General features: G+C 34.0%; 1 protein-coding gene, 1 non-coding gene and 1 pseudogene across 4 annotated transcripts in view; 2 read left to right on the forward strand and 1 right to left on the reverse strand.

Annotated features, from left to right (window-relative positions):
- Positions 1-26,101, forward strand: part of ATR (ATR checkpoint kinase) — a 90,762-nt gene that overhangs the window by 40,772 nt on the left and 23,889 nt on the right. For all 3 annotated transcript variants that reach the window (XR_013361078.1, XM_077864873.1, XM_077864874.1), the window contains 13 exons: positions 1,715-1,921; positions 2,866-2,979; positions 7,543-7,658; positions 9,596-9,716; positions 11,263-11,400; positions 12,616-12,826; positions 15,566-15,744; positions 18,155-18,319; positions 19,122-19,213; positions 21,289-21,380; positions 21,633-21,810; positions 23,047-23,226; positions 23,652-23,811. Coding sequence is in view for 2 of the 3 variants with exons in the window: in XM_077864873.1 (XP_077720999.1) it covers positions 1,715-1,921; positions 2,866-2,979; positions 7,543-7,658; positions 9,596-9,716; positions 11,263-11,400; positions 12,616-12,826; positions 15,566-15,744; positions 18,155-18,319; positions 19,122-19,213; positions 21,289-21,380; positions 21,633-21,810; positions 23,047-23,226; positions 23,652-23,811 (1,953 nt within the window). In the remaining variant the exon portion in view is untranslated. The remainder of the gene's footprint in view (positions 1-1,714; positions 1,922-2,865; positions 2,980-7,542; positions 7,659-9,595; positions 9,717-11,262; positions 11,401-12,615; positions 12,827-15,565; positions 15,745-18,154; positions 18,320-19,121; positions 19,214-21,288; positions 21,381-21,632; positions 21,811-23,046; positions 23,227-23,651; positions 23,812-26,101) is intronic.
- On the forward strand, positions 3,017-7,535 carry LOC144293784 (elongation factor 1-alpha 1-like; annotated as a pseudogene).
- On the reverse strand, positions 21,985-22,057 carry TRNAE-CUC (transfer RNA glutamic acid (anticodon CUC)). Its single transcript has one exon. It is a non-coding gene; the product is annotated as a tRNA-Glu (tRNA).

The following is a 26,101-nucleotide window of genomic DNA, read 5'->3' on the forward strand; positions in this document are numbered from 1 at the left end:
ATAACTGACTAAAGAAATAATTGGTTATACTGTAGTGGCAAAGTAAACTCTAAAAGATACTGTGACAGTTAAGATGATGGCTGCTGTAGCCTTGGATACTTGATTGTTTTGATGGACTGACCCTGCAAAAGCCCTTTTCTAATGGGTAAGTCCCCAAAGGGTCATTGACAATGAAAGAAATGACAGTTTATACTCCTTACTTTTAAGGAGGAATCTACATTTTCCAAGGATATAAACAACACCTAAGGTCAGTGGATAGCAGGAAATTTTTATTTCTATGTCAGAAAAATCAGACTGTAGCTCAAACTGAGCAACCATATAATCTCTTTCTGAAATTGATGCTACTCACGTTGAAGTGAATCTCTATGGTAAAATCCCAGATGGGCAAGTTGTGTGTATTGAAGCCAAAATAAACTTTGATGCTAATGCAGAATCCTTATAAATATTAAGACATATTTGCTAATGTAAAAATCCAAAAATAAGCCCATTGAAAATAGGCTGCTAGAGACCTCCACGTTATACTAGGATAATATTGGATGCCTGAATCTGAATCTGTACACACCATCCAAAACATAAAGAGCTAACAAGGAGAACAAATAAATCCATAATCACTCAATCTTCAACGTATATTACCTTAAACTGCATTTATTGCTGCCAACCTAAAGTGATCTTTTATTTTAGTTTTAGCATGTGAGTAAATGTTTGTTATTTCTTATATTAGTTTTGCTATTTATTGATTATTAGCTCATTTTTTAAGTATACCTGAATTAATCTGTAATGTTAAGTGATTGACTTTTAAAGATTCTGAATGAGATCAAACGTCTGTTTATTTTTCTTTTGAAATGTTATTGTAACTTGAATCGTAGTTTTAACATGGAGTTCAAGATGCTCATGTATGCTTTACTTTTGCTAGAAAGAAAATAGTATAAATAAACAAAGGAGTTCTAAAGTATCACACAAATATCTAATTTCAACTGCCTTGAAAATAGTCTCTTCTTAACAGATTTTCATTACAGCATCCTCAGGAAATTGATGGAAAAGAGATTACTTGAACCAATGTATTGTTTTCTCATCACCATGGAACCCTTTCCCATTATTTTTTTCTCCTTCTCTGCTGGTTTCATATATACTTTTCAGTCTTGTTTTAAGTAACAGCTATTCTTTGTTGACTTATTTACTTAAGTATCTGTCCTCTGTCCTTGAAACATTACTCTGAGTTCTTTTTCATTTTCTTGATTGCTTCCTTACCTTATAAATATATTTGTTATTGTACATATCGTAAGATATTTTAATTATTCACTTACATGTCTTTTCCCCTTAGACTGGGAACTTGTTGGAATAAGTCTGTCTTACTTATTTTTGTATACTAATGTAATAATAGTAATTACTTGTTTAATGGATTAAGGATTAAAATTTTCTAAAATACTTAATGATTCTAATCCTACAGAACATATTATGAACTATATACTATAACTATATACATAGTTATATGTATATAACTATATATGTATATGTATATATATACATATATATGTATGTATATAGTTGTATAACTATATACAACTTAGCACAACAATAGCTAAGAAGACTGCAGATATAGGAATTTAATTTTATCGATGTCTATGTCATATATTCCTTAATATTTCTAAGCTTTCTAGTTAGGAAAATATACTAGTTTGTAGAAGTCATGTAAAAATTTTTTGTCTACTTTTAGGAAAAGCTGATAAAATATGCAACAGATAGTGAAACAGTGGAACCTGTTATCTCACAGTTGGTGACAGTGCTTTTGAAAGGTTGCCAAGATGCAAACTCTCAAGCTCGGTTGCTCTGTGGGGAGTGTTTAGGGGAACTGGGGGCAATAGATCCAGGTCGACTAGATTTCTCAACAACTGAAAGCCAAGGGAAAGATTTTACATTTGTGGTAAGTAATGGTAATTTGGAATGACAAAAGAGTTCTCTGTCCTATTTGAGTTTCTGTATTTCATTTACAAAGAACTAGTCAGGTTATTCTTAGTGGCAACATGACCCAAATTAGACAACTTAGATAACTTTAAAATTTATACTTTAATACTATTTGAAAGATGTAGAACCAAAAACAATAAAGTTGGAGCCCAGACTAGTATGCTGTGTTCTTTTTAAATGATGACAAATCGTCAGTTAAAACCTAATTAATTATATAAATATTACTATTTGAGTGCTATTGCTAAGTGTTTTCATGGGAAACTAATTTCCCAGGTTAATAGTGAATGTATAGAAAAATTTCCATGGTCAAATGAGTTTGGGAAATCCTGTAAAAAAAAAAAAATCAAACAGAACATCTGTATTGTTTAGTGTGCACACTGTGCATCTCCGAGAAGGGGGGGTATGTTAAAATTATTTCTTGGGAGTGTCTCAAATGACCAGGCTTCTACAACGTGTAATTTAGGAAATGCTGTATACACAATTTTCTTTTTAAGGGTTAAAAAATCAACAAAATTAGGGGCACCTAGTTGGCTTAGTTGGAAGATCATGCAACTTATGATCTGAGTCTTGAGTTCGAATCCCACCATGTTGAGTGTAGAAATTAAACTCTGCACTAAAAACAAAATCTTTAGCAACAAAAACAAAAAATGAAAATTGTTGCAGCTATGTAGGAGTTGGATGATTCTAATGCTGTTTATAAGTAGCCTAAAAAGCCTTAGGTTTGCCTTCTTGGCTACAGATTATGTTTTAGCCTTGGTACCAAACTTAGTTTAAACCTTAATGTCCTTTCCTTTTCTAAGTAAAATTCACCTAGGTAACTAAGTTAAATTAACCATGTAAGGCACAGTACATTTTTAGAAAATTTATACACCTTATCTTTGATTTTTTTCTTTTTTTTCTAAGACGGGAGTAGAAGATTCAAGCTTTGCCTTTGGATTATTGATGGAACTAACTAGAGCTTACCTTGCATATGCAGATAACAGCCGGGCTCAAGATTCAGCTGCTTATGCCATTCAGGTAAGAGTGTATATAGTCAGTACTGGCTTTATGTTACTGAATTCTAGTAAGAAAGTTGTATATCTATATGTTGAAAACTTATTTTTGTTAACTATCATTATCAAAATTCGTAATGATCATAATGAGTTTATGATAAAATTTCGGAGTATAGAAATGTAACCTCTTAACAGATTATTATGGGTACTTAGCAAAATTTTCTGTGTATTTAACAAATATATGTCTTTTCCACCAAATAAGGAGATATTAATGCTTAACAATGTTCTGTAATTTGATTTTCTTTTGTGTTTAGTTTATCTTGAATAATTTTCCGTCAGTACATTGGTCTCTAATTCATTCTTTTCAATACCTTAATATTCGATATGGATGTACCATAATTTATATAAGAAATTTATTTAACACATTTAGGATGTTTCTATATTTTGCTTTTATAAGAATGTTTCAGGGAAGATACGTATATTTCTGAGCATTTGAGTAAAAATAGCAATGATATAAACATTTAGGAATTAAAATGTGTCTCAGAGCAAGTACAGAATTTACATTTGATAAATTTTATCAAAAAGTTTCATCAGTTTATACTTCCTTGACAAACCTGCCTTTATCAAAATTTTAAATTTTTGTCAGTGTGACAGATGGAAAATAGTACCATTTTACTTTAATAGCATTTTTTTTCTTTAATAGCATTTAATTATGAGAAAAGTATATCCTCCTTTATATATTTATTGGGTTTTTTGGGTGAAATTTCTCTAGATTATCTTTGCTCATTTTTCTCTTGGTGTAAGATTATTTTTTTTGTTACTAGTTAAGATTTATTTATATATAGTAGAACTTAACCCTTTGTCAATCATACATTTAATAAATATTTTTCCAGTTTGGCTCTCTTTGCCCTTTTCATGGTATTTTTTTCAATCAAAATTTGTTTAAAATTTTTTTTCTTTGTTTTGTTAGATGTTCAGGTCTGGAATTCATAGTGAGTGGCCTGAGTTTCATGTGTAAATTTGGAGGTATTCATTATAGAGATGGTATTTAAAATGATGATCCTGGATAAGATGGTCAAGAGAGTACAGGTAAAAAGATTCTAGTAATTGAGCCCTGGACATTGAGTGAGAAAAGAAGGGAACAAGTAAGAAAACTAAAAAGGAGCTGCCAGTAAGGTAGGAGAATGTGGTGTTCTGGAAGACAAGGAAGAGTCTTTAAGAGAGAGTGGAAGATCTTTTTTGCAGTGGGTTTGCCACCAGAACACAGGTGTCGTGAAAACCACCGTTAAACCTAAACCAAAATGGGAAAGGACAAGACTCACATCAACATTGTCATCATTGGACATGTAGATTTGGGCAAGTCTACCACTATTGGCCACCTGGTCTACAAATGTGGTGGGCTCAACAAAAGAACTATCGAAAAATTTGAGAAGGAGGCTGCTGAGATGGGAAAAGGCTCCTTGAAGTATGCCTGGGTCTTGGATAAACTAAAAGCTGAATGTGAACATGGTATCACCATTGATATCTCCCTATGGGAATTCGAGACCAGTAAGTATTATGTGACCATCATTGATGCCCCAAGACACAGAGATTTTATCAAAACATGATTACAGGCACATCTCAGGCTGACTGTGCTGTCCTGATTGTTGCTGCTGGTGTTGGTGAATTTGAAGCAGGTGTCTCCAAGAATGGGCAGACCTGTGAGCATGCCCCACTGGCTTACACAGTGGGTGTAAAACAACTAATTGTCGGTGTTAACAAAATGGATTCCACTGAACCACCCTACAGCCAGAAGAGATATGAGGAAATCATTAAGGGAGTCAGCACCTACAGTAAGAAACTTGGCTACAACCCTGACACAGTAGCATTTGTGCCAATTTCTGGTTGGATTGGTGACAACATGCTGGAGCCAAGTGCTAATATGCCTTGGTTCAAGGGATGGAAAGTCACCCGTAAAGATGGGAATGCCAGTGGAACCACACTGCTTAAAGCTCTGGATTGCATTCTGCCACCAACTCATCCAACTGATAAGCCCTTGTGTCTGCCTCTCCAGGACGTCTACAAAATTGGTGGTATTGGTACTGTCCCAGTGAGTCGAGTGGAGACTGATGTTCTTAAGCCTGGCATGGTGGTCACCTTTGCTCCAGTCAATGTTACAACTGAAGTTAAGTCTGTTGAAATGCACCATGAAGCTTTGAGTGAGGCTCTTCCTGGGGACAGTGTGGGCTTCAATGTCAGGAATGTATCTGTCAAAGATGTTTGCCGTGGCAGTGTCACTGGTGACAGCAAAAATGACCCACCAATCGGGCAGCCCGATGGCCCAGCAGTTTAGTGCCACCTGCAGCCCAGGATGTGATCCTGGGGACGCGGGATCGAGTCCCGTGTTGGGCTCCCTGCGTGGAGCCTGCTTCTCCCTCTGTCTCTGTCTCTGCCTCTCTCTGTGTCTGTCATGAATAAATAAATAAAATCTAAATAAAAAAAGACCCACCAATGAAAGCAGTTAGCTTCATGGTTCATGTGATTAGTCTGAACCATCCAGGCCAAATCAGTGCTGGATATGCACTTGTGCTTAATTGTCACACAGCTCACATTGCTTGCAAGTTTGCTGAGCTGAAGGAGAAGATAGATCGTTGTTCTGGAAAAAAGCTGGAAGATGGTCCCAAGTTCTCGAAATCTAGGGATGCTGCCATTGTTGATATGGTTCCTGGCAAACCTATGTGTGTTGAGAGCTTCTCTGACTACTCTCCCCTGGGCCGTTTTGCTGTTCGTGACATGAGACAGACGGTTGATGTGGGTGTCATCAAAGCAGTGGACAAGAAGGCAGCTGGAGCTGGCAAAGTCACAAGTCTACCCAGAAAGCTCAGAAGGCTAAATGAATATTATCCCCAATACCTGCCACCCCAGTCTTAATCAGTGGTGGAAGAACGGTCTCAGAACTGTTTGTGTCAATTGGCCATTTAAGTTTAATAGTAAAAGATTGGTTAATGATAAGTAAAACGTTCAGAAGGAAAGGAGAATGTTTTGTGGACCATTTTTTTTTTTTTGTGCGTGCGTGGCAGTTTTAAGTTATTAGTTTTTAAAATCAGCACTTTTTAATGGAAACAACTTGAACAAAAATCTGTCCCACAATTTTGAGACCCATTAAAACAAAAGTTTAATGAGGGAAAAAAAAAAGAGTGGAAGAATAAAATAGTAGCTGGGAAGGAATGAGGAGTGAGGTTGGAGAAATAACAGTATGCTTATATTTTGCTTGAGAACAATTCAGCAGAGGGGAGAATGTGATAATGTAGGAAAGAATTGTTGTAATACTTTCAATAAGCAAAAAGATGTGGAATATAGTGTGCAAGTAGAGAGGTAGCCCTAATTAAAAACAGAAGCAATTCATCTTTAGTAAGACAAGAGAAAGCTATGGACACTTATAACTGATAATGCCAGATTAAGTAGATATGTGCATGGGAATTATGGAAGTCTCTTTGGATTGCTTCTGTTTTTTAAAATGAAATATGAAGGAAGGTCTACACTTGTAAGTGTATTAGTCTTTTTAAGAGTATAAATAGTACCCCCAAAAAATAGAGAATTGTTGATTTACTTGATTAAGAGGGTTTTTGTTAGCTAGAGTGAATTTGCCAAACAGCAAAAAAAAGCTGACTTCAAAATTTTATTAATATTTTAAGTTTAAATGAAAATGAGTTCTGAATATTTGTATTTGAACTTTTTTGTTTTGAACTTTTCATATATTTCCTTACTTTTACTAAAAAAATACTAAAAATAAGTATAAAATACATATTTTCCTAGACAGTGCTTATATTTATAAATATTAGGAGTACATCTATTGCATATGGTCGTTTTTCATGGAATTGGAAAGTAATAGGTGGTAGAAGATAGAATATCCTAACATATTTGTCTTGTTTTATTGATATTAATAACAAAGATTTTTTTCTTCATTTATAAAATCTCAGTTGTTTTATTTCAGTAAAGTAAAATATATCCATTTTATTTCGAGGCTTGCGTAGTAAAATGGTCTTTAACATTTGCATTTTCTTTTGACAATTTTTTTTTTAAGTAAACTCTACTCCTAATGTGGGGCTCAAACTCACAACTCTGAGATCAAGAGTTGCTATGTTCTACCCACTGAGCTAGCCAGGTCCCCATTCTTTTCACAAATTTAAGCTCAGTATTTTATACCTAGAATTTGAGATATCTTGAATTTTTAAAACTGTTGGATTTGTAGTTGTGTTCATTAAAATCTAGAAAAGATCAAATTTAAAGAATTATACTGTACAAATACAGGTAATTCCACTTTTTCCTCCAAATAGCTCTTAAACTTATATTCCAGTACATATTATATGTGTAGAACACAAACTGCTTCAAGTACTGCCACAGCTTTGTGACCTTAATTAAGTAAGTAACCTAAATGATTTTAAGCATTGAAATAGATGTCTTAAGCAGGTTTGCAGCTCCAAAATTTTATAATTCTGTTTTAACATTATTTTTGTAACTATTATGTATAGTTATACTATTATGCTGTTAAGCATAAAGATTTATTTGCTTCACTATAGATTTACAAATGTGAAATATGTATTTGTAGGAGTTACTTTCTATTTATGACTGCAGAGAGATGCAGACCGATGGTCCAGGTCACCAATTGTGGAGGAGATTTCCTGAGCATGTTCGGGAAATCCTGGAACCTCATCTAAATACTAGGTCTGTAAACTTATTAAAAACCATTTTTATAAAATTGTTTTTAACTTTATAAAATTAATGTTATTTTTTTAAAGATCTATTTATATTAGAGAGCATGTGCACAGAAGTGGGGTAAAGGGGCAGAGGGAGAGAGAATCTTCAAGCTAGTTCCCCACTCAGCATGGAGCCCGACCTGGGTCCCAGTCCTACAACCCATGAGTCCATGACCAGAGCCAAAACCGAGAGTCAGACACTTAACCAACTGAGCCACCCAGGCACCCCATAAAATTAATGTTATTTTTTATATAATTTTTTAGTATTACACGTATTTTCAGTATGCCTAATATGTATTTTCCACTGTGATTTTGCCTATAATCTTGTCAAAATGAGAAAAGTACAGTCTGCTCATTGATTACATTGTATAATTTTAAGTATTTATATGAATTTATTGAAGCTAAAAGGATTGATTTTTTTTAATTCAGTTGTCAGTAATACTTTGAAAGAATCCACTTTGAATATGAGTTTAAGCTTTTGATAGGTATAATTAATATAGAAATTTAAGAGTTTAAAGCTAGTTTCAAAGCCATTAGCAACCTCATTTAGAGATTAGAGATTTTCAACCCTCTGACTTCTCCTCATGAAGATATTTTCTTCCTCTTTTTTTTAAAAGTGTTTTCTAACCTCTTGTTCAATTTTAATAATTTTGTTAAGGCTTATTGAAATCTAAAAAACTATAAATTATTTTTAGTTAGAAACTATAACTTAAAGTACCCTAGATTTCATGCTTATTAGATATGTGATGATGGATACATTACTTCTTTGAGCCTTGGTACAGTGTCTAGCCTTGTAGCAGGTTCTTTATATAAGCCCTTAAGTATGCATACATATTTGCTAGATACCTCTTTATATTTAAAAACCTTTTAAATCGGGCAGCCCTGGTGGTGCAGCGGTTTAGCACCGCCTTCAGCCCAGGGTGTAATCCTGGAGTCTCAGGATCAAATCCCACGTTGGGCTCCCTGCATGGAGCCTGCTTCTCCTTCTGCCTGTGTCTCTGCCTCTCTCTCTCTGTATCTCTCATGAATAAATAAATAAAATCTTTTTTAAAAAAAGAAAAAAGCCTTTTAAATTTAAAATCTTTTATGTGTAAATACAAATGGATAGAGCTGAATTGGTCAATGGAGTAGGTAGAGAATATTAAGAGTTCTTGAAATGAAGGGCATGAAGATCACTGATGCTGGTTAAGGAAAGAGGTAATGAAAGGAAGGTATTACAGATCAGGAGAGTTTAACAGGGTTAAGGGACAGATCTCAGTGGTAGAGAGCTAATGTGTTAGCATAACTGGATGAAAGAACTAGAAATTTAGGAAGCTAAGACTATAGAGTAAGATATTTAAGTAGTTCATTTTGGAAGTGAAGTTTTTTTGTAGTGGCAAGGGAGTCCTGATAGAAGTAAAAGAGAAAGTTGTTGAGGAAAAAAAAAAAAAAGTTGTTGAGAAGATTTGAGTCCATTGAAGTTACTCATGATGGTAAGAAATAGGGAATAAAGAAAACACAGAGATGTATTAAAGTTACCAGTGAGTTTAATAGGTGCCCATAATAAGAAATAGAGAATGGTATGCCTGAGTGGCTTGAACCTCAAAGGAATAAGTCTTTCTTACACAGATGGAGTTGGAAGGATTAGAAAAGAGCACTAAGGAAGAGGAGGAGGCAGACTCAAATCCTTTAAAATACTTGGGGTATGCAAGAATGACTTTCCACCCCACAAGGATATAGGAAAGGTAGTGCCTTTAACCATATTTCAGTAAAGGCAAGGCAGTAGTAGGGTAGTCACTGAAGGAGTTGATAAATTTTTTATATGTTTTATTCTAAAGGTCTTAAAAGATGGATATATATTTATGTATTTCTTTTTTTAATGTTTTTTAAATATATTTCTTAATAAATGAATTTTCAAAATTACAGATATAAGAGCTCTCAGAAGTCAACAGATTGGTCTGAAGTAAAGAAGCCAATTTACTTAAGTAAATTAGGTAATAACTTTGCAGAATGGTCAGCATCTTGGGCAGGTTATCTTATAACAAAGGTAAGAGAACTCTGTTCAGAATTAGTTAAATGAACAGAAATTCTAAAGGAAACCAGAACATCTATCTGAATGTATAACATAAATAGCAGGTATTGAAATATTTGTGCTGATAGTGACAGAAAATTTTGTAGAAAGTATTTGCTAATAACTTTCCTACTGTTTCTAGTTTCTGAGTGAGAGGGTAATTGTTTTATCAAGCAAGTTACTATGGTCTTTGCAAAATGTCTGTTACATTTTCATTGTGAAATGATACTATTTTAAAAAATGACCATGCTTTTTCAAGTTTTTTTTACATAATAAAAAGATTTTTTATAAAATAAAAAGATAATACTATTGCTTTGTGGCTTCTTCTAAAAGAGAATACATTATCTGAACTTCCCCCAAAATAAAAATAAAGATTTTTATGAAATGAAACTACATGAAAAAATAGAGGTATATTTCTGATGTTTTCCCAGTAGGAGATTTTTACATGGCTGACAGTCAAAAATATTCTGTGTGTTCCAAGAAATCCTTAAGGCATATTTGAAATTTATAACTTTTGTTTTTAATTCATATTTCTGTTAGTGTTTAAAAATATTATGACAATAATTTTTATTTGATAATTTCGAGAAAGTTTCTCATGGTTTTTTTTTTTTTTTTTCTGGATTTTTAGAGGGGGCAGGCAGAAAGAGAGGGAGAGAAAGAATCTTAAGCAGGCTCTGTGCCAAGCACAGAGCCAGGTGCCCTGTGGGGGCTAGATCTCATCAACCATGTGACCATGACCTGAGCCAAAATCAAGAATCAGATGTTTAGCCAACTGAGTCACACAGGCATTCCAAGTTTCTTGTGTTTTTATGATTATCCTGAAAATATATTATGTGAAATGTAGAAGAATATCATTAAGTTAATTACTTCCAAATCTGGAATCTTTAGTTTTATTGTTGTTTTTTAAAGTGAAGTGTTTATATTTGAGAAGGAAAAAATTTTTTTTAATTTTATTAAGAGAACAGTAATGTTGGAAAATCTAAGGTTAGATCATAACATAAAATTTTTTTTTCATAACATAAAATTTGACTCTAATCCCAAGTAATTTCGTTTCCTAATTTTTTCATTTTTCTATAGTTAATTACTGTTTATTACTTATTAAATATGTGAGTCTTTTACTTAGTGTGCTGGCGCAGAGCATACATTTTGTTTACTTTACTCATCTATGTGCTCTGGAGGTTAATACACTGAATTTAATGTTAGCTAAGTAAAATATACTGTACTTAGGGATGCTGATCTGTAACAAAACATGATGCATCCAAAAAGTAAGGGGGGAAGGCCTTTTATGTTGAGGTGGTTGACATTGCCTTTAGGGGTCACAGCAGTTCAGGCATTTTAAGATATTTAGAGTGACCAGAGAGGTGGTTATCTGAAATCCTTTTTCCTGAGTGTATGTGCCCCTCTCCATACAAGAATACCCATTCTGCAATGATAAATTATCTCCTGTGTGGTTTTTTGACATTAATCAGTAGAGTATAATGTATAAAATTACTTACTGTCCCTAAACCATTTGGGTTTACAGGTTCGGCATGATCTTGCCAGTAAAATCTTCACTTGCTGTAGCATTATGATGAAACATGATTTCAAGGTGACCATCTATCTTCTTCCACATATTCTAGTATATGTCTTGTTGGGTTGTAATCAAGAAGATCAGCAAGAGGTGAGAGATACCATATTATTAAGTTTCTGTTTGTCCAAACATTTGTCCACTATAAATTAGTATTAGAAAAGCTACATGTTAGGGAATGTAGATCAGTGTATGGCTGGCTATGTATATACATGTCTAACTCTTAAAAATCTTTTTAACCCTTTATTCATCAAAGAATTATCCAATGCTTAGTGTAGAAAATTAGAAAGTATATATTATATATGCCCCAATATACATAGAACTTTTTGAAATAGAGTGTATAAAAAATTACTGATAATGGCTTTTCCTGCTGAGTAGTACTATGGATTAGGATAGGGGAAGGAGAATATTTTACTTTTTGTTTTATAATATTTTGTTAAGTTTAATTTTTTAATCACATACATGTAACACTTCTTTTTAAAAAATGATTATTTTTTAAAGCTTTATTTATTTGAGAGAAAGAGAGGAAACGTGTTAGGAGGAAGCGCAGAGGGAGAGGATGCCTGACACAGGGCTGAATGCAGAGCCAACTCAGGGCTTGATCACACAATCCTGAGATCATGACCTGAGCAAAAATCAAGATATTGATTCTTAACCACCACTCAGGCACCCCCCAAAATGATTATTTTTTTAATAGCATAAATAACGTATCACTATGTTCTTAATGTAAATATTCAAATTGTACAAATAAAAGTGTATCCTATGACTACTGTTCCTGATCCCACATTCCCAGAGGTCATCACTGATATGAATTTGATGTGTATGTTTTCGGACCTTTTTTAATGCCATTGGTTCTGTTTAGGGTTTTTGTTTTTTTTTGTTTTTTGTTTTTTAATGGTACAATGTAGGTATTGTTCTGCAACTTCCCTGTTATTTTATTTACCAATATATATTTTTTGAACCACCCTTTTATATTAGTGCTGTATAATATCCTTCCATTTTATAGTTGTACCATTATTTAACTATTGTCATAATAATTATTATTTCCATGGTTTTTGTTTTTATAATGCTATGGTAAGCATTATGGAGATTCTTATTTGTGAAAGCATTTGTGTATGTGTATCTAGGATGTACTCCAAAAAATAGAGCTATTGGGTTATATGGTATGTACATTTAAAATTTTATTAGACACTATGAAATCATCTATTCTGACTTAGAGTTGCCTTAGAATGCTTAATCTTATATGGCAGATATTAGCAAAATGATATTACATGACACATTATTAACCATAAAATGAGTTCTTCTTAGGTTTATGCAGAAATTATGGCAGTTCTAAAGCATGATGATCAGCATACCATAAGTACCCAAGACAGTGCATCTGATCTGTGTCAACTCAGTACACAGACTGTGTTCTCCATGCTTGACCATCTAACACAATGGGCAAGGCACAAATTTCAGGCACTGAATGCAGAGAAATTTCCACAAAGCAAATCAAACAGAGATAAGATAGACTCAGTAGGTGAGTCATAACTTGTGTTTATTTTCTTCTCTTAATTATTAACCAGTTAGCTACTTCCTGTACCAATTCTGTAACTTAAGCATTAGCTTTTTAAAGACCTGTGTTTTCTTGCATATCTTTTTTCCCCCTTTTCACTGAGAAAAAGCAGAGAATTTATAGTCAGAAAACCTCTCTTTAAATTCTACTCCTACTACCTTAGGCAAGATAATGCCTAATTTTTCTTTGTATAATATGGGATTATTATTATCTCCCTTAGAGGACTGAGGATTAAATGAAGTGATGAATATATATATTATAAAGTATGAAATAAGTGACTGATCCCTCGCTGCTAAACCATTTACTCCATGTCTTTTCAGTGTATTGTGTGTATTTATTGTGTGCCCTCTCAGTGCACTATGTGTATATACACATACATGTATGTATACATGTATATAGTTAAGTGTTTTTTATCCTTTTTCACTTAGAATACTCTTTGTAATCTTTATCCCATGTAAGTTTTACATTTCAAAAGAGATGTTAAATTTCATTTCATCCTGTTTTTTTTTCTACTTTCTATTCATTTCATTCATAAATTTTACTTTTTTGTTTTTCCTGTCTCTGGTAGTGTTTGGCATCCAGCAGTCTTTCTAAATATGCTTAATACACATTACTACATTACACCCTGCTATACCAAATATGTGTAGGTTTTTTTTTCCTGTGATAGTACAATTACCATTAAAGTGATAGAAAAGGAAATCTCGTTAGAGTTAAAAATGTCCTTCAGGATAGAAGCATTTGGCGAGAAGATTTATATTTATTCTGCTTCTGTATATCGCAGCTATTTTAATGGAAATTTTTCCTCCTAGACTTTGAGGCTAATTGAAAAAATTGACTGTTTAACAATCCTTAAAGAGACCTTCACTTTTGCAGTTCTCAGTTTGTGAGCCTCTCTCTCTTGTTCATATACATGAGGAAAGCACATACATTCCTGTTATTAAGCACAATAATTTACTTTTCTAAAAGTTTTTGGACTTGAAAGCAAATATCTGGGGGATTGTTTTTCTGAACACTATGGCTAATTGTTAATATATTTTCCATTGATTTAACAATTTAATGTTTGTTCCTATTTCTGCATGTGTAAATGGTTGTATAAATCAAAATACATAAAAAAAAAAATACAGGGATCCCTGGGTGGCGCAGCGGTTTAGCGCCTGCCTTTGGCCCAGGGCGCGATCCTGGAGACCTGGGATCGAATCCCATGTCAGGCTCCCGGTGCATGGAGCCTGCTTCTCCCTCTGCCTATGTCTCTGCCTCTCTCTCTCTCTCTCCCTCTCACTGTGTGCCTATCATAAATAAATAAAATTAAAAAAAAAATACAGTCTCTCTTCAACCTCTATCACCATTCCTACTAACATTAACATTGCAAGGGAAATACTAGCTTTTAAGAATAACATTTGCATTGGTTCAAAGGTACAATTTTTTTTTTAAAGATTTTATTTATTTATTTGGGAAGGAGTGAGAGAGGGAGAGAGAGCACAGAAAAAGAGGGAGAAGTAGACTCCTCACTGAGCAGAAAGCCTGATGTGGGGCTCAATCCTAGGACCCTGGGATCATGACCTGATCCAAAGGCAGCTGCTTAACCAACTGAACCACTCAGGCACCCTCAAAGATACAATATTTTTAACATTTCTCATAATTTGAATGACCTACAAATTTTAATGGAATCAGGGACTTTTTTGAAGAAGCATTTCTATTTCTTATTTTCCATATACTGTTATGAATTGCTACTAAAATTTATAAGTTTTAAATAAGAATTGTTAAACTAGACTATATTTATTTTGAAGTTCCCAATTTATGTTTTTTCATAGATTCTTGAAAAAAAAATACTCTGAAGTATTTGTGATTTTACTTCAAAAGCACTTTTACTTTGAATTTTCATTAAAACGGTTGATATTGTTTGTATGGCAACAGAGGAAAAAAATAGAATGTTAAAATCTAAACTTTAAAAACGTTGTTTCTATAAATTCTGCTTTTACCCTGCTATTGTACTCTAGCAGTGTTTTTATAGTTACTGTTAATAAATAACTCATCTTTGTATCTTTTGTATCACCTTTATATCTTTCCAACATTTAATACAGATTTATTCTTTTGTTTTAGTTTTTATTTAAAGTTCAGTTACTTAATGCACAGTGTAATATTAGTTTCAAGTGTACTATATAGTGATTCAGTACTTCATACAACACTCAGAGCTCATCACAAGTGTACTTGTTTATCCCCATCACCTATTTCAGTCATCCTCTCACCTACTTCCCCTCTGGTAACCATCAGTTTGTTCTCTCTAGTTATGAGCCTGCTTCTTGGTTTGCCCCTCCCTCTTTTATTCCCTGTTTGCTCATTTTTGTTTCTTAAATTCCACATTTGAGTGAAATGATACAATATAATACAGATTTACATTTAATCCTCACAACAACATTGTAAGGAAGGACAATATTAACATTTCCCTATTATATATGAGGAAACAGAAGCTCAAATAAGTTAAATATCTCCAAGTAAGGTAAGTAATAATGGTGGAATTGGAGCAAGAATCCTCTGAGCAATCCTCTGGTAGTTACATTCTTAGTGTGATTCTCTAATACATTTAGATTAATTTATTTAGTTCACTAAATTGAATTTAAAATAAATAAATTGGAATTTAAATTGATACTTTTAAAATTTCACATTATACATCTTTAATCACCCAATTATCTTTTTGTATTCTAGCATCTACGGCGGATTATGAAGACTATCAGAGTGTAACTCGTTTTCTAGACCTTATACCTCAGGATACCCTCGCAGTAGCTTCCTTTCGCTCCAAAGCATACACACGAGCTGTAATGCACTTTGAATCATTTATTACAGAAAAGAAACAAAATATTCAAGAGCATCTTGGATTTTTACAGGTTTGAAATTAATACAGTAAATTTAATGATGTTTAATATTGCCAGTCTTTTATGTTTATATTCATTTTGTTGAGCATTTTATTGAGTTTTTTAGGTGTTCTGCTAGCTACGAGGTGGTTATTAGCACTTTAGAAGCTTACAGATTAGTGGGGAGAGATAAACACCGATTTGGTGTAAAGTGATATATATGTGCCATGAGTAAAGACCCTTAAATTTTCCTGTGTGGGGTAATGTGGGAGATGAGAGTAAGCAAAGGGTCAGTACTGGCTTCATGGAGACAATGAGTAAGTTGGTTCTTAAAGAATGGACAGTAGGTAATAAAAGGAGGTAAGATATTTCAAACAGAGGCATCCATATGAAGTTGGGAAAGAATATGGTATGTGCTAAAGAGTAAAGTGTTAGTTTGGGAATGGCAGAGGAAAGAGAAAGATTTGGACAGAGGAAAGACACAACTTGTCCAAAATTCTTAGAGGATTTGAACCAGGGAAGTGCATGGTCAGAATGGTATTTTAACTAAATGACTATAGCAGTCATGGAGGGAGGGTTTGAAAGCTATGATGCAAGGGAAGCAGGCCATTGTTATTCTCATGAGAAATATGGGCCTGAATTTGAGGTGAGTGGGAAGGAGGATGTGCTGGTTGTAACAGGAATCAGGTATGACAGCGCTAATGAAATAATGGTTTAGGTGATAGTATTTTAATTGTATAGGGAAGGTTAAAAAAGGAAAGGTAGGGCTAATACAGAGGGATTAAATAAGAGGTCAAAATTGGTAACTTTTTTCAAGTCAAAAGCAAAAGGTAGTGAGAAACTGAGAAATTCATAGCTTATAGTCCTTTTTTTTTTTTTTTTAAGTTTTTATTACTCATATAAGTAATTTCGTCACCCAGCATGGGGCTCAAACTCACAATCTTGAGATCAAGAGTCTCATGATCTTTCTACTGAGCCAGCCGGGCACCCCAAAAGTTTGTAGTCTTTGGATGAATATTAGCCTTCCCCTGTCTTTATTTTTCTCCCTGGCTAGCTGTGAGTCTGTTGTTCATTATTAAAATCATTCCTTTACAAAGATGTTCAGTTTCCTTGACTTTCTCCCTTATGCGATACTCACTTCGTAAAACACCATCCGTGGATAAACTCACCCATCTGCCTTGCCAGTGTCTGCATTTAAGCAGTTGAACATTGCTAGTGAAAAATCACATGGTGGGTTTTTAACTGCTTTTACTTTAAATTTATCATCTAAGACCTCAGCAGTACTCTTTAACACTGCCTTCAGTCCATCTGTGTTTCTCTAATAAGCCTATCTTCTGCTCTTCAATATGACTGTTTCTTCTCATTTCTCAGCTTCTTCTTCACTTACTCTCAACTAGTAATCTTGCTTCATCATCATTGAGAAAATGGAATCCAGATGTCCACCAAATTTAAAAATACACTGACTTCTGCACCATATCCTTTTCTCTTTTCTTCCTTTATTCCTAAGGATCGCTTTCTGTCAAAATTCAATCCTCCTGTGTTCTTGATTTTAATCCTTCAATATTCCTGCTTTTTTTTAGTATCAATACTTTGTCTTCTTCATCCAGAGTATACAGACATGCTCAGGTATCTTCCATCTTAATTTTTCATAATTCCCTTGGTCTTATAGTCTCCTTCAGATACTACCCATCTCTCTGTTTCCCATTACAGCCAGTTTTAAAAGAACTGTTTATCGGGACGCCTGGGTGGCTCAGCCATTGAGTGTCTGCCTTCAGCTCAGGGCATGATCCTGGAGTTCTAGAATTGAGTCCCACATCGGGCTCTCTGTGGGGAGCCTGCTTCTCCCTCTGCCTCTATCTCTGCCTCTCTCTCTCTCTCTGTGTCTCTCATGAATAAATAAATCTTAAAATATATAAATAAATAAACTACTTTGGTTTCTCTTCTCAGTTTCATTTTTTAGTTCTTTCTCTTTTGATATAGAAATACTCCAGTCTTCTTCCCAGGCCCTGTTTTCTTCCTTTTCTCTATTTTCCTAAATCATGCCCTTTTCCCCACCTTTAAAGAACATCTTTGTGCTAATTGCTGCCAAATTTTTGTCTTCAACCTAAATATATCCTTCAAACTCAGATTTGAGACATCTCAATATCAACATATTAAAATGCTTATTTAAAAATTTTGTGACACTTATAAACTATATTCAGCAGAATTTATCTTAAGTAACAGTTACTAATGTAGATTTGTATTTAAGTGGAACAAGGGTATTAAGATAATAGAAGGCCTGGAAATAAGTTTATAATTTTACTATGAAATCTGCCTTGAAGCAAATACTATTGCTTTGAGAAGAATTCTCATATGGTCTTTCCACATAAACTGGTGGTTGTATAGTTTTATTTCTATTGTGTTTTTTTCTTTTATTTGATTGTTTTGTTATGTTTGAACAAAGAAATTGTATGCTGCTATGCATGAACCGGATGGAGTGGCTGGAGTAAGTGCAATTCGAAAGGCAGAACCATCTTTGAAAGAACAGATCCTTGAACATGAAAGTATTGGCTTACTGAGGGATGCTACTGCTTGTTATGACAGGGCTATTCAGCTAGAACCAGACCAGGTAAGATATTAAATGAGAGACAACAAAATGAAAAGACTCTGAAGTAGGAACTCTGGAAATCTTAGTTTCAGTAGTGTCCCTAGTAGTGTCACAGTGTGTCTAGAAAATATTTAATCATCTCTGAGTTTGAGTTTCTTGATTGATAAAATTAGAGATGTCTAGATGATCTCAAAAATCCCTTCCAATACCAAATTTCTGTGATCTTAGAAACCCCCCAAATGGGGGTGCCTGGGTGTCTCGATGGTTAGGCGGCTGCCTTTGGCTCAAGTGGAGATTCCGGGGTCCTGGGATGGAGTCCCGCATCAGGCTCCCCAGGGGAGCCTGCTTCTCCCTCTGCCTGTGTCTCTTGCCTCTCTATGTCTTTCAAGAATAAGTAAATAAAATCTTTAAAAAAAGGAATCCACAAATGAATGAGGTTTGTTGAGTATATTTATATTAAGCTGTGTATTCAGTTACTCAAATTTATATAATTTTAATTTGCAATTAAAAGTATAATGCATACCCCCCAAAAGTATAATACATCAATTTTTTAAAAAAAAGATTTTATTTATTTAGTCATGAGACTAAATAAAGTCATGAGACAGAGGGAGAGGGACAAGCAAACTCCCTGCTGACCAGGGAGCTCGATGCAGGGCTCAATCCTAGGACCCTGAGATCATGACCTGAACCAAAGGTAGCTACTTAACTGACTGAGCCACCCAGGCACCCCCAAATAGTACTTTTTTATGAATAAAAAGCTGTCTTGTTTCCCAAGGTATATTTGAAATGATAATTGCTATTTTAAATATTTTTAAATTTCTAGATCATTCATTATCATGGTGTAGTGAAGTCCATGTTAGGTCTTGGTCAGTTGTCTACTGTAATCACTCAGGTGAATGGAGTGCATGCTAACAGGTAATATATTCTTTAAAGAATAATTTTCTTTTGTTACTGTATCTGGGAAAATTTTAATTGATGAATTGGGTTGACATAACCATTTACTAAAGAAATGAAATCTTTTTTGTTTTCATGATATTAGAGATATGCAAAAAAGAATATTTTTTTCTACTTTGCCATAAGTCGAATTAGCACTTAATAGCTTATCTTCTGTCCCAAGAGTCATCCTTGAATTATAGTTGCTTTAAGACAGAAACTTCCAGAGCTCATCTACTATTGGTAAGGCTCATGTGAACACATCCAAAAATTATCTAAGTTCTGTCTACATTATCAACACCAGTTATTTTCTGTGTTGGGGAGAGGGAAACTTTGTGACTGATTTATAGACCATCACTCAAGACTGTGTGAGTTGATTTTTTCCTAAAGGATTGATAAAAATGAAAGCTGCCTTTTTCCTAAAAAAAAAAAAAAAAATGATGCAAATCAAATGATGCAAAAAAGTAGTACGAAGATTAAGGCTGCAGTTCTTCTGGTCTGAGGAGTAACCTTGGAGGTTGATTTTGCTTTTAAAGCTGCTGTATTCTGAGAGCTAAAAGACTTATTTCTTGAGAAATTTACCAGATGCCAATTGACTATTCTGGGCAGTGAGATCTGATCAAAAGGCATTGTATCTCAGCTAACCAAAGAGTACACTGGCCACCGTTTTTAGTTAGGGCTCTCAAAAAGAGTTCTTCTAATAGAGTTTCTGTAAATTCCAAACTATGATTTGTAAAGAGCACAATTCTATAATGTTTGAGAGCAGAGAAGCTCACTGTTGATCAGATGGCTTCACATTAATGGAATTTATTAAATGAGGGAGGTAGCTTTGCAGAACCAGAGATAGAATGGTCATATGTTTTAGATAGTTCTCTAGGTTATCAACTAACCTCTCAACGAGACCTTATAAATAAAGTAATTTGGGAAGATTTGTCAAGGCTCATGCCTAGGTGTCAAGTTTCCTTATTATGCACACTGGACAGTTAGACTCTTCTTGGCTTCTTTGGATGTGGGATACATAGAGCCTCCTGATCTTTGAACTGTGAAAAGTCCAGTTTCCATATTCAGCCAAGATTGCTCTATCATATTGGATCAAATGGTCATTAAGGGGATGTGTTTTCTTTGGGGAGAATATTTGCATTTAAACAAATACTACTCTAAAATCATTGACTGTATTACTATGTTTAATGCACCTATTTTTATGGATAAGTTCTCACAGCCTTATCCTTATTGCCTTTTGTACTTCTTGGCATAGTATGGCATTTTGTACTTCTTGGCTGTATGGCACATCCCCTCTAGATAGCAAATCGTGATAATTCTCCTCAGATTTTTATCTTAATTTTGATATTTTGGCATCTGGTGATAAGCTTGTAAAGTTATTCAGTACTGGACTTCAGGAAACTGCATTTCCAGTGTATTTCTTTTAACCTGTTTTAGATTATTTTTGGTGAAATTGTATTTAGATATTGTAAGGTATTCAGTAAGGTATTCAGTATATTTATGCTGCTATTATTAGATTTTTTAAGTAAAAAATTTACTCATTTATTACTTTTTTAAAGATTTTATTTATAAATATGTACCCCATGTGCACCCCCAACTGCCCCTGATCTACTCATCAGTTCCTATATTTTTGCCTTAAATTTAATTTCAAAAATTCCAAGTTCTTAGAATTGCTTACCTCTGAATGTGTATTTGTTCAGTTGGCTCTTTTTTCTCCCGCCTTTAAGTTAAACATGCAGCTAATCTTACAACTGCACTTTGTAATTATGCAGGTATTGATTCTGTTATATGGCACAATTTATTAAGGAATGGCATTTTTTGAATGACATTTATAAATGAACCTTTTAGAAGTCATTATTGAAAAAATGTTTTAGGGGAGTGGAAAGATTAAAAATTGGGTTATTTTGGATAAAGATAATTATTTCATATCTAAGTACAAAATACAATATAGTACAAATAGAGGAATAAATAAATAGAACATCTAAAACAATAAAAAAAAAACTCTAAATGCCACCTAAATAAATAAGGTTTCGTTGATAACTGGTGTCTCTTAATAGATCTGAATGGACAGATGAATTAAACACATATAGAGTGGAAGCAGCCTGGAAATTGTCACAGTGGGATTTGGTGGAAAACTATTTGGCAGCAGGTAAAATTACTTCCTAAAATATATGCATTTTTTTTTAAATGTATGAAGTTTTAATATGCTATAAATATTCAGACTTAAGTAGCTAAGTAACATCTATAATTAATCTTTTAGCTTGTTTTATAATTTCCTAGTTTAGTTGTCCAAAGTAGAGTGAAACCATTTGCTCCAGTATTTCTGCTGACCATTTTACCAAATGATAATAGCTAATTTTGGGGCCCTATGGCACTCCTTGACTCTACATTTATTTTTCAGATGGGAAATCTACAACATGGAGTGTCAGACTGGGACAGTTACTATTATCAGCCAAGAAAAGAGATACCACAGCTTTTTATGACACACTGAAACTAGTGAGAGCAGAACAAATTGTACCTCTTTCAGCTGCAAGCTTTGAAAGAGGCTCTTATCAACGAGGATATGAATATATTGTAAGGTATGGGGGGTGGTTTCCATTTTTGTGTTCCTGGTCTTTAACTGTCTTCAGTGATAGTATATTTGGTTTCGTGTGTATCTACTCACAGTGGCTTTTTTATTCCTTTATCTCAAAATCACCTTAGAGGGTTTTTTTGTCTGTTTGTTTTTGTTTTTGTTTTTTAAATAGTCTTTATGCCCAATGTGGGGCTCAAACTCACAACCCTGAGATCGAGAGTCACATGCTCTACCAACTGAGCCAGCCAGGTGCTCCTCACCTTTTAGTTTTTAAAAAATGTTCTAATGTATATCCTTTTCATTGAAAAGGCAATTGTGAAACTTCTAAAAAGTAAGAAAATATCATATACATCCTGTTGTAATGTCATATTGTACTTGCTATATAACTAACCTAAATAGTGTAGACATTTACTGTGCCTGGCACTTTTCATACTCAGTACTTGTTAGTTTCTTTTCCCTCTCATTTGGAAATGCATTTGACATTTCCCTCCCAAAAAAAAAAAATGTAGACATTACACCAGTAGAATGGAAAATTAGCTTTCAGAAGTAAGGAAGAAAATGAAATGAAAACATTTCAGATCTGTGAGTTCACCTGAGGAAAACAATAGATGTTATAATTTAAAAAATAAGTAAGAACATTTTTGTTTAATTTAGAAGAATTTACTATAATTTGTATCAGCCCCTTTAGTAACAGTTAAATGAAACCATAGATTGGACTACTGAGATTAATTCTGTTCTGTAGATACTCAACTGTGTCCTTGAACACTGAGTCATAGACACTAAGTATTAAAAATGGAAAAAAAGCTAGTGTGAATGTGTCCTGAGTGTTTCCATCATTCTTAGAAAAAATAAAATTGCATCATTTCACTTTTTTGCTGGCATCTACCTATGTTAGGCCTATTATAGAAGCACCAGCAAAATATGCAAATATTTCTGTTGCTTTATAATGGATCCATATTTTCTCTTATCTTTATATAGGTGAAACTTGATTTGTATACACTTGAATTTAGTTTTATATATCCTTCTCCAATTTAATTAATAGGAATTTGGACTAAACATTTAAATCAACATAAGTGGTGTTTTATATCCAATTTAAAAAGATAAAAATGTTATAGTTTATATACTAAGGATATATATTGGTTAAAGTTCTTCCAAAGAAAACTTCACAATTTAGATTCTTAATAGCTAATTTGAGTATGTGCTTTGTATATGAGATAACATTTTATCTATCTATCTTCAGATTGCACATGTTGTGTGAGTTGGAGCATAGCATCAAACCACTCTTTCACCAGTCGCCAGGTGACAGTTCTCAAGAAGATTCTCTCAACTGGGTAGCTCGACTAGAAATGACACAAAATTCCTACAGAGCTAAGGAGCCCATCCTGGCTCTCCGGAGAGCTTTATTAAGCCTCAACAAAAGGTTTTTCACACTTTTTTTTTAATGTCAGTGATCATGAATTTACTATTACATTTGTGTATTATTTGGAAGTATTTATCTTCCTTAATTTTCTCTTTGAATCTCTATTTTTCTGTTATCAGTTGTCAGAGCAATACTATGTAAGTTGAAATGAACTTAGAACTTGAGAATTACTTTTAAATGCAATGTATCTTTTTTTATTGTTAATATATCTGGGAGAGGTGCAGATAGAAGTCAGTATTAGAGTTTTCATAGACTTGTAATTGACAAAAATTGATCACTGTAAGAAAATTAAAATGAGTTTTTTAATAAATTAATCTTCTTTGATTTCTTTGAATTGTATATTGAGAAGGTTCCATGTTAGGAAGAGAGCTTTCTAATAAAATTGTTGAATATAATTTAAAATGCTTTTTCTCGTCTTCATTTAGACCAGATTACAATGAAATGGTTGGAGAATGTTGGCTACAGAGTGCCAGAGTAGCTAGAAAGGCTGGTCACCACCAGACAGCCTACAATGCTCTCCTTAATGCTGGAGAATCAAGACTTGCTGAACTATATGTGGAGAGGGCAAAGTGGCTATGGTCCAAGGTAACGGCCAAGAGAACATCATAGATATATTGTATATTATATACTTCCTACCAAGGCTTGACTAAGAGATGATCCCTAATCCAAATTCAGAGCCTCTCTCTGTCATCTTTATCATTCTACCATAATTTAGAGGAAACCGTTCCTTCTTTCCTGATGTCCCTAAACATTTGTCTTTCCATTTCAAGATGAAAGTGCAATTCTTTCAGTTTTCATCTGTCTTCCTTTGTTGTTCTTTAGAGAAACAGCCAATTTTTACTTTGTCTTTACCTCCTGTATATATACAGGGTGCACATAGTAGGCACTCAAGACACTTATGAGGGACACCTGAGTGGCTCAGCGGTGGAGCGTCTGCCTTTGACTCAGGGCATGATCCCAGGATCCAGGATCGAGTCCCACATCGGGCTCCCTGCGTGGAGCCTGCTTCTCCCTCTGCCTATGTCTCCGCCTCTCTCTCTCTCTGTCTCTCATGAATAAATAAATAAAATGTTAAAAAAAAAAAGATCCTTGTGAAATGAAAATAACACTGTTCCCTACTTATATTCTTAGCAGACAATTAGTTTTGGGAGGATTTGCCAGTTTTATTGTCAGGATTAATTTCTAATCTAACCTATCACAAAAGGCTTTGCATAAGAACAAAAGTCCCCAGCTATCCCCAGATTGAAGCAATAGTAATGAGAAAGAGGCTTTTTGATTATCTGAATTACTTGCAAAGATTATTCCCCAGATTTAAATGGTTATTACTTACATATCTCCTTATGCTTGCCACCAGTCTAGAATTAGTAGTGAGCATAGCATATTCTGAAATTGACATTTAGCAACTATAGCTGGAGCCATCTGTGATTGTAGAGGCAAAAGTAATGATTCAGCCTATATTTGCCAGTACCTGGTCATTTTCTGAGCTAGTGCTGGTCTGTGTATTATAATACCTTAAATTCAACATGTTCAAAATCAAGTTCATCATTTATTATTCAATAACTGCTTTTCCTATATATTCTGTTTTTTAAATCGGACTCCTTCGTATCCTCTCATCTAAGATAGACATCTTGGCATCATTTTGAACTTCTTCGTTTCCCTCATTTTCCATGTCCAAGTGGAGACCAAATTTTCCTTAGAAAAATCTTTCGATTTTTGTTGTTGTTGTTGTTAAGTAAACTACCTGCAACCTGAGGCTCAAACTCATGACCTTGAGATCAAGAGTTGCATGCTTGGGGCACTTGGTGGCTCAGTTGGTTAAGTGTCTGACTCTTGATTTCAGCTCAGGTCATGATCTCGGTCATGATCTCAGGATTGTGAGATAAAGCCTCTCACACATTCTCTCCCTCTAAAAAAAAAAAAAAAAAACCCAAAAAACCTAAAAAGAGTTACATGCTCTACCAGCTGAACCACATAGGTGCCCTCTCTTAACATTTTGATACAAACTTCTAGTTATAAATAAATAAGTTGTGGTATACTGTATAGCATAGTGACTATACTTAATAATACCTTATTGCATATTTGGAAGTTGAAAAAGAAACATCTTTTAATCCTCTCTTATTTAACTCTGCTGCTTTCATTCATGCCCTTAGCATTTGTAGTCTCTAATAATATTAATAGCCTTTTTTTTTAGTCTTTCTGTTTCTGTGTACACATGACTGCAGTTTGTAATCTTTCTAAAATGCACATTAAATCATGTAGCTGCTTTGATTAAAATCTTTTGAAGTATTCTTCATGCCTTTATGATTAAGTCTGACCTCTAGAAAGTATACAAGGCTTTTTCTGATTGAGTTCCAGTCTACCTCTTTAACCTCACTTACCACTCACTATTTCATAAGCCCTTTAGACTATAGCTAAAACCATGCTACTTGCCTTTTCCACATAGGGATGTTATTCCTTTTTTTTTAATTTTTACAACCTTGAGATCGAAACCTGAGCTGAGATCAGGAGTCAGACACTTAACCAACTGAGCCACCCAGGAGCCCCAAATTATTAGTCCTTTTACTAAGAATGTCCTTCACTGAATTCACTTCCAGGAATATTGCTACTCATTCTTCAAAACTTAATTCAAATTTTCCTCATCCGGTAATCTTTGCTGAGTGCTGCTCTTCTCCATTTTCTTATATCTTCATGTAGATGTGGGAGATTCCCTTCTCTGTCCTTAATATCCATATAAATTTCTCTGTTAATAGCATTTACCATTTTGTTGCTATTTTACATACTCTATTTCTTCACCTGACTGTGAACTTTTTTAAGCTAGAAATTTTTATTTATTCATGTTTGTTTATCCCCAGTCATCTACATATATCTCTCAGTT

The sequence above is a fragment of the Canis aureus genome, chromosome 22 (genome assembly GCF_053574225.1).
Source record: "Canis aureus isolate CA01 chromosome 22, VMU_Caureus_v.1.0, whole genome shotgun sequence".
NCBI lineage: Eukaryota > Metazoa > Chordata > Mammalia > Carnivora > Canidae > Canis > Canis aureus.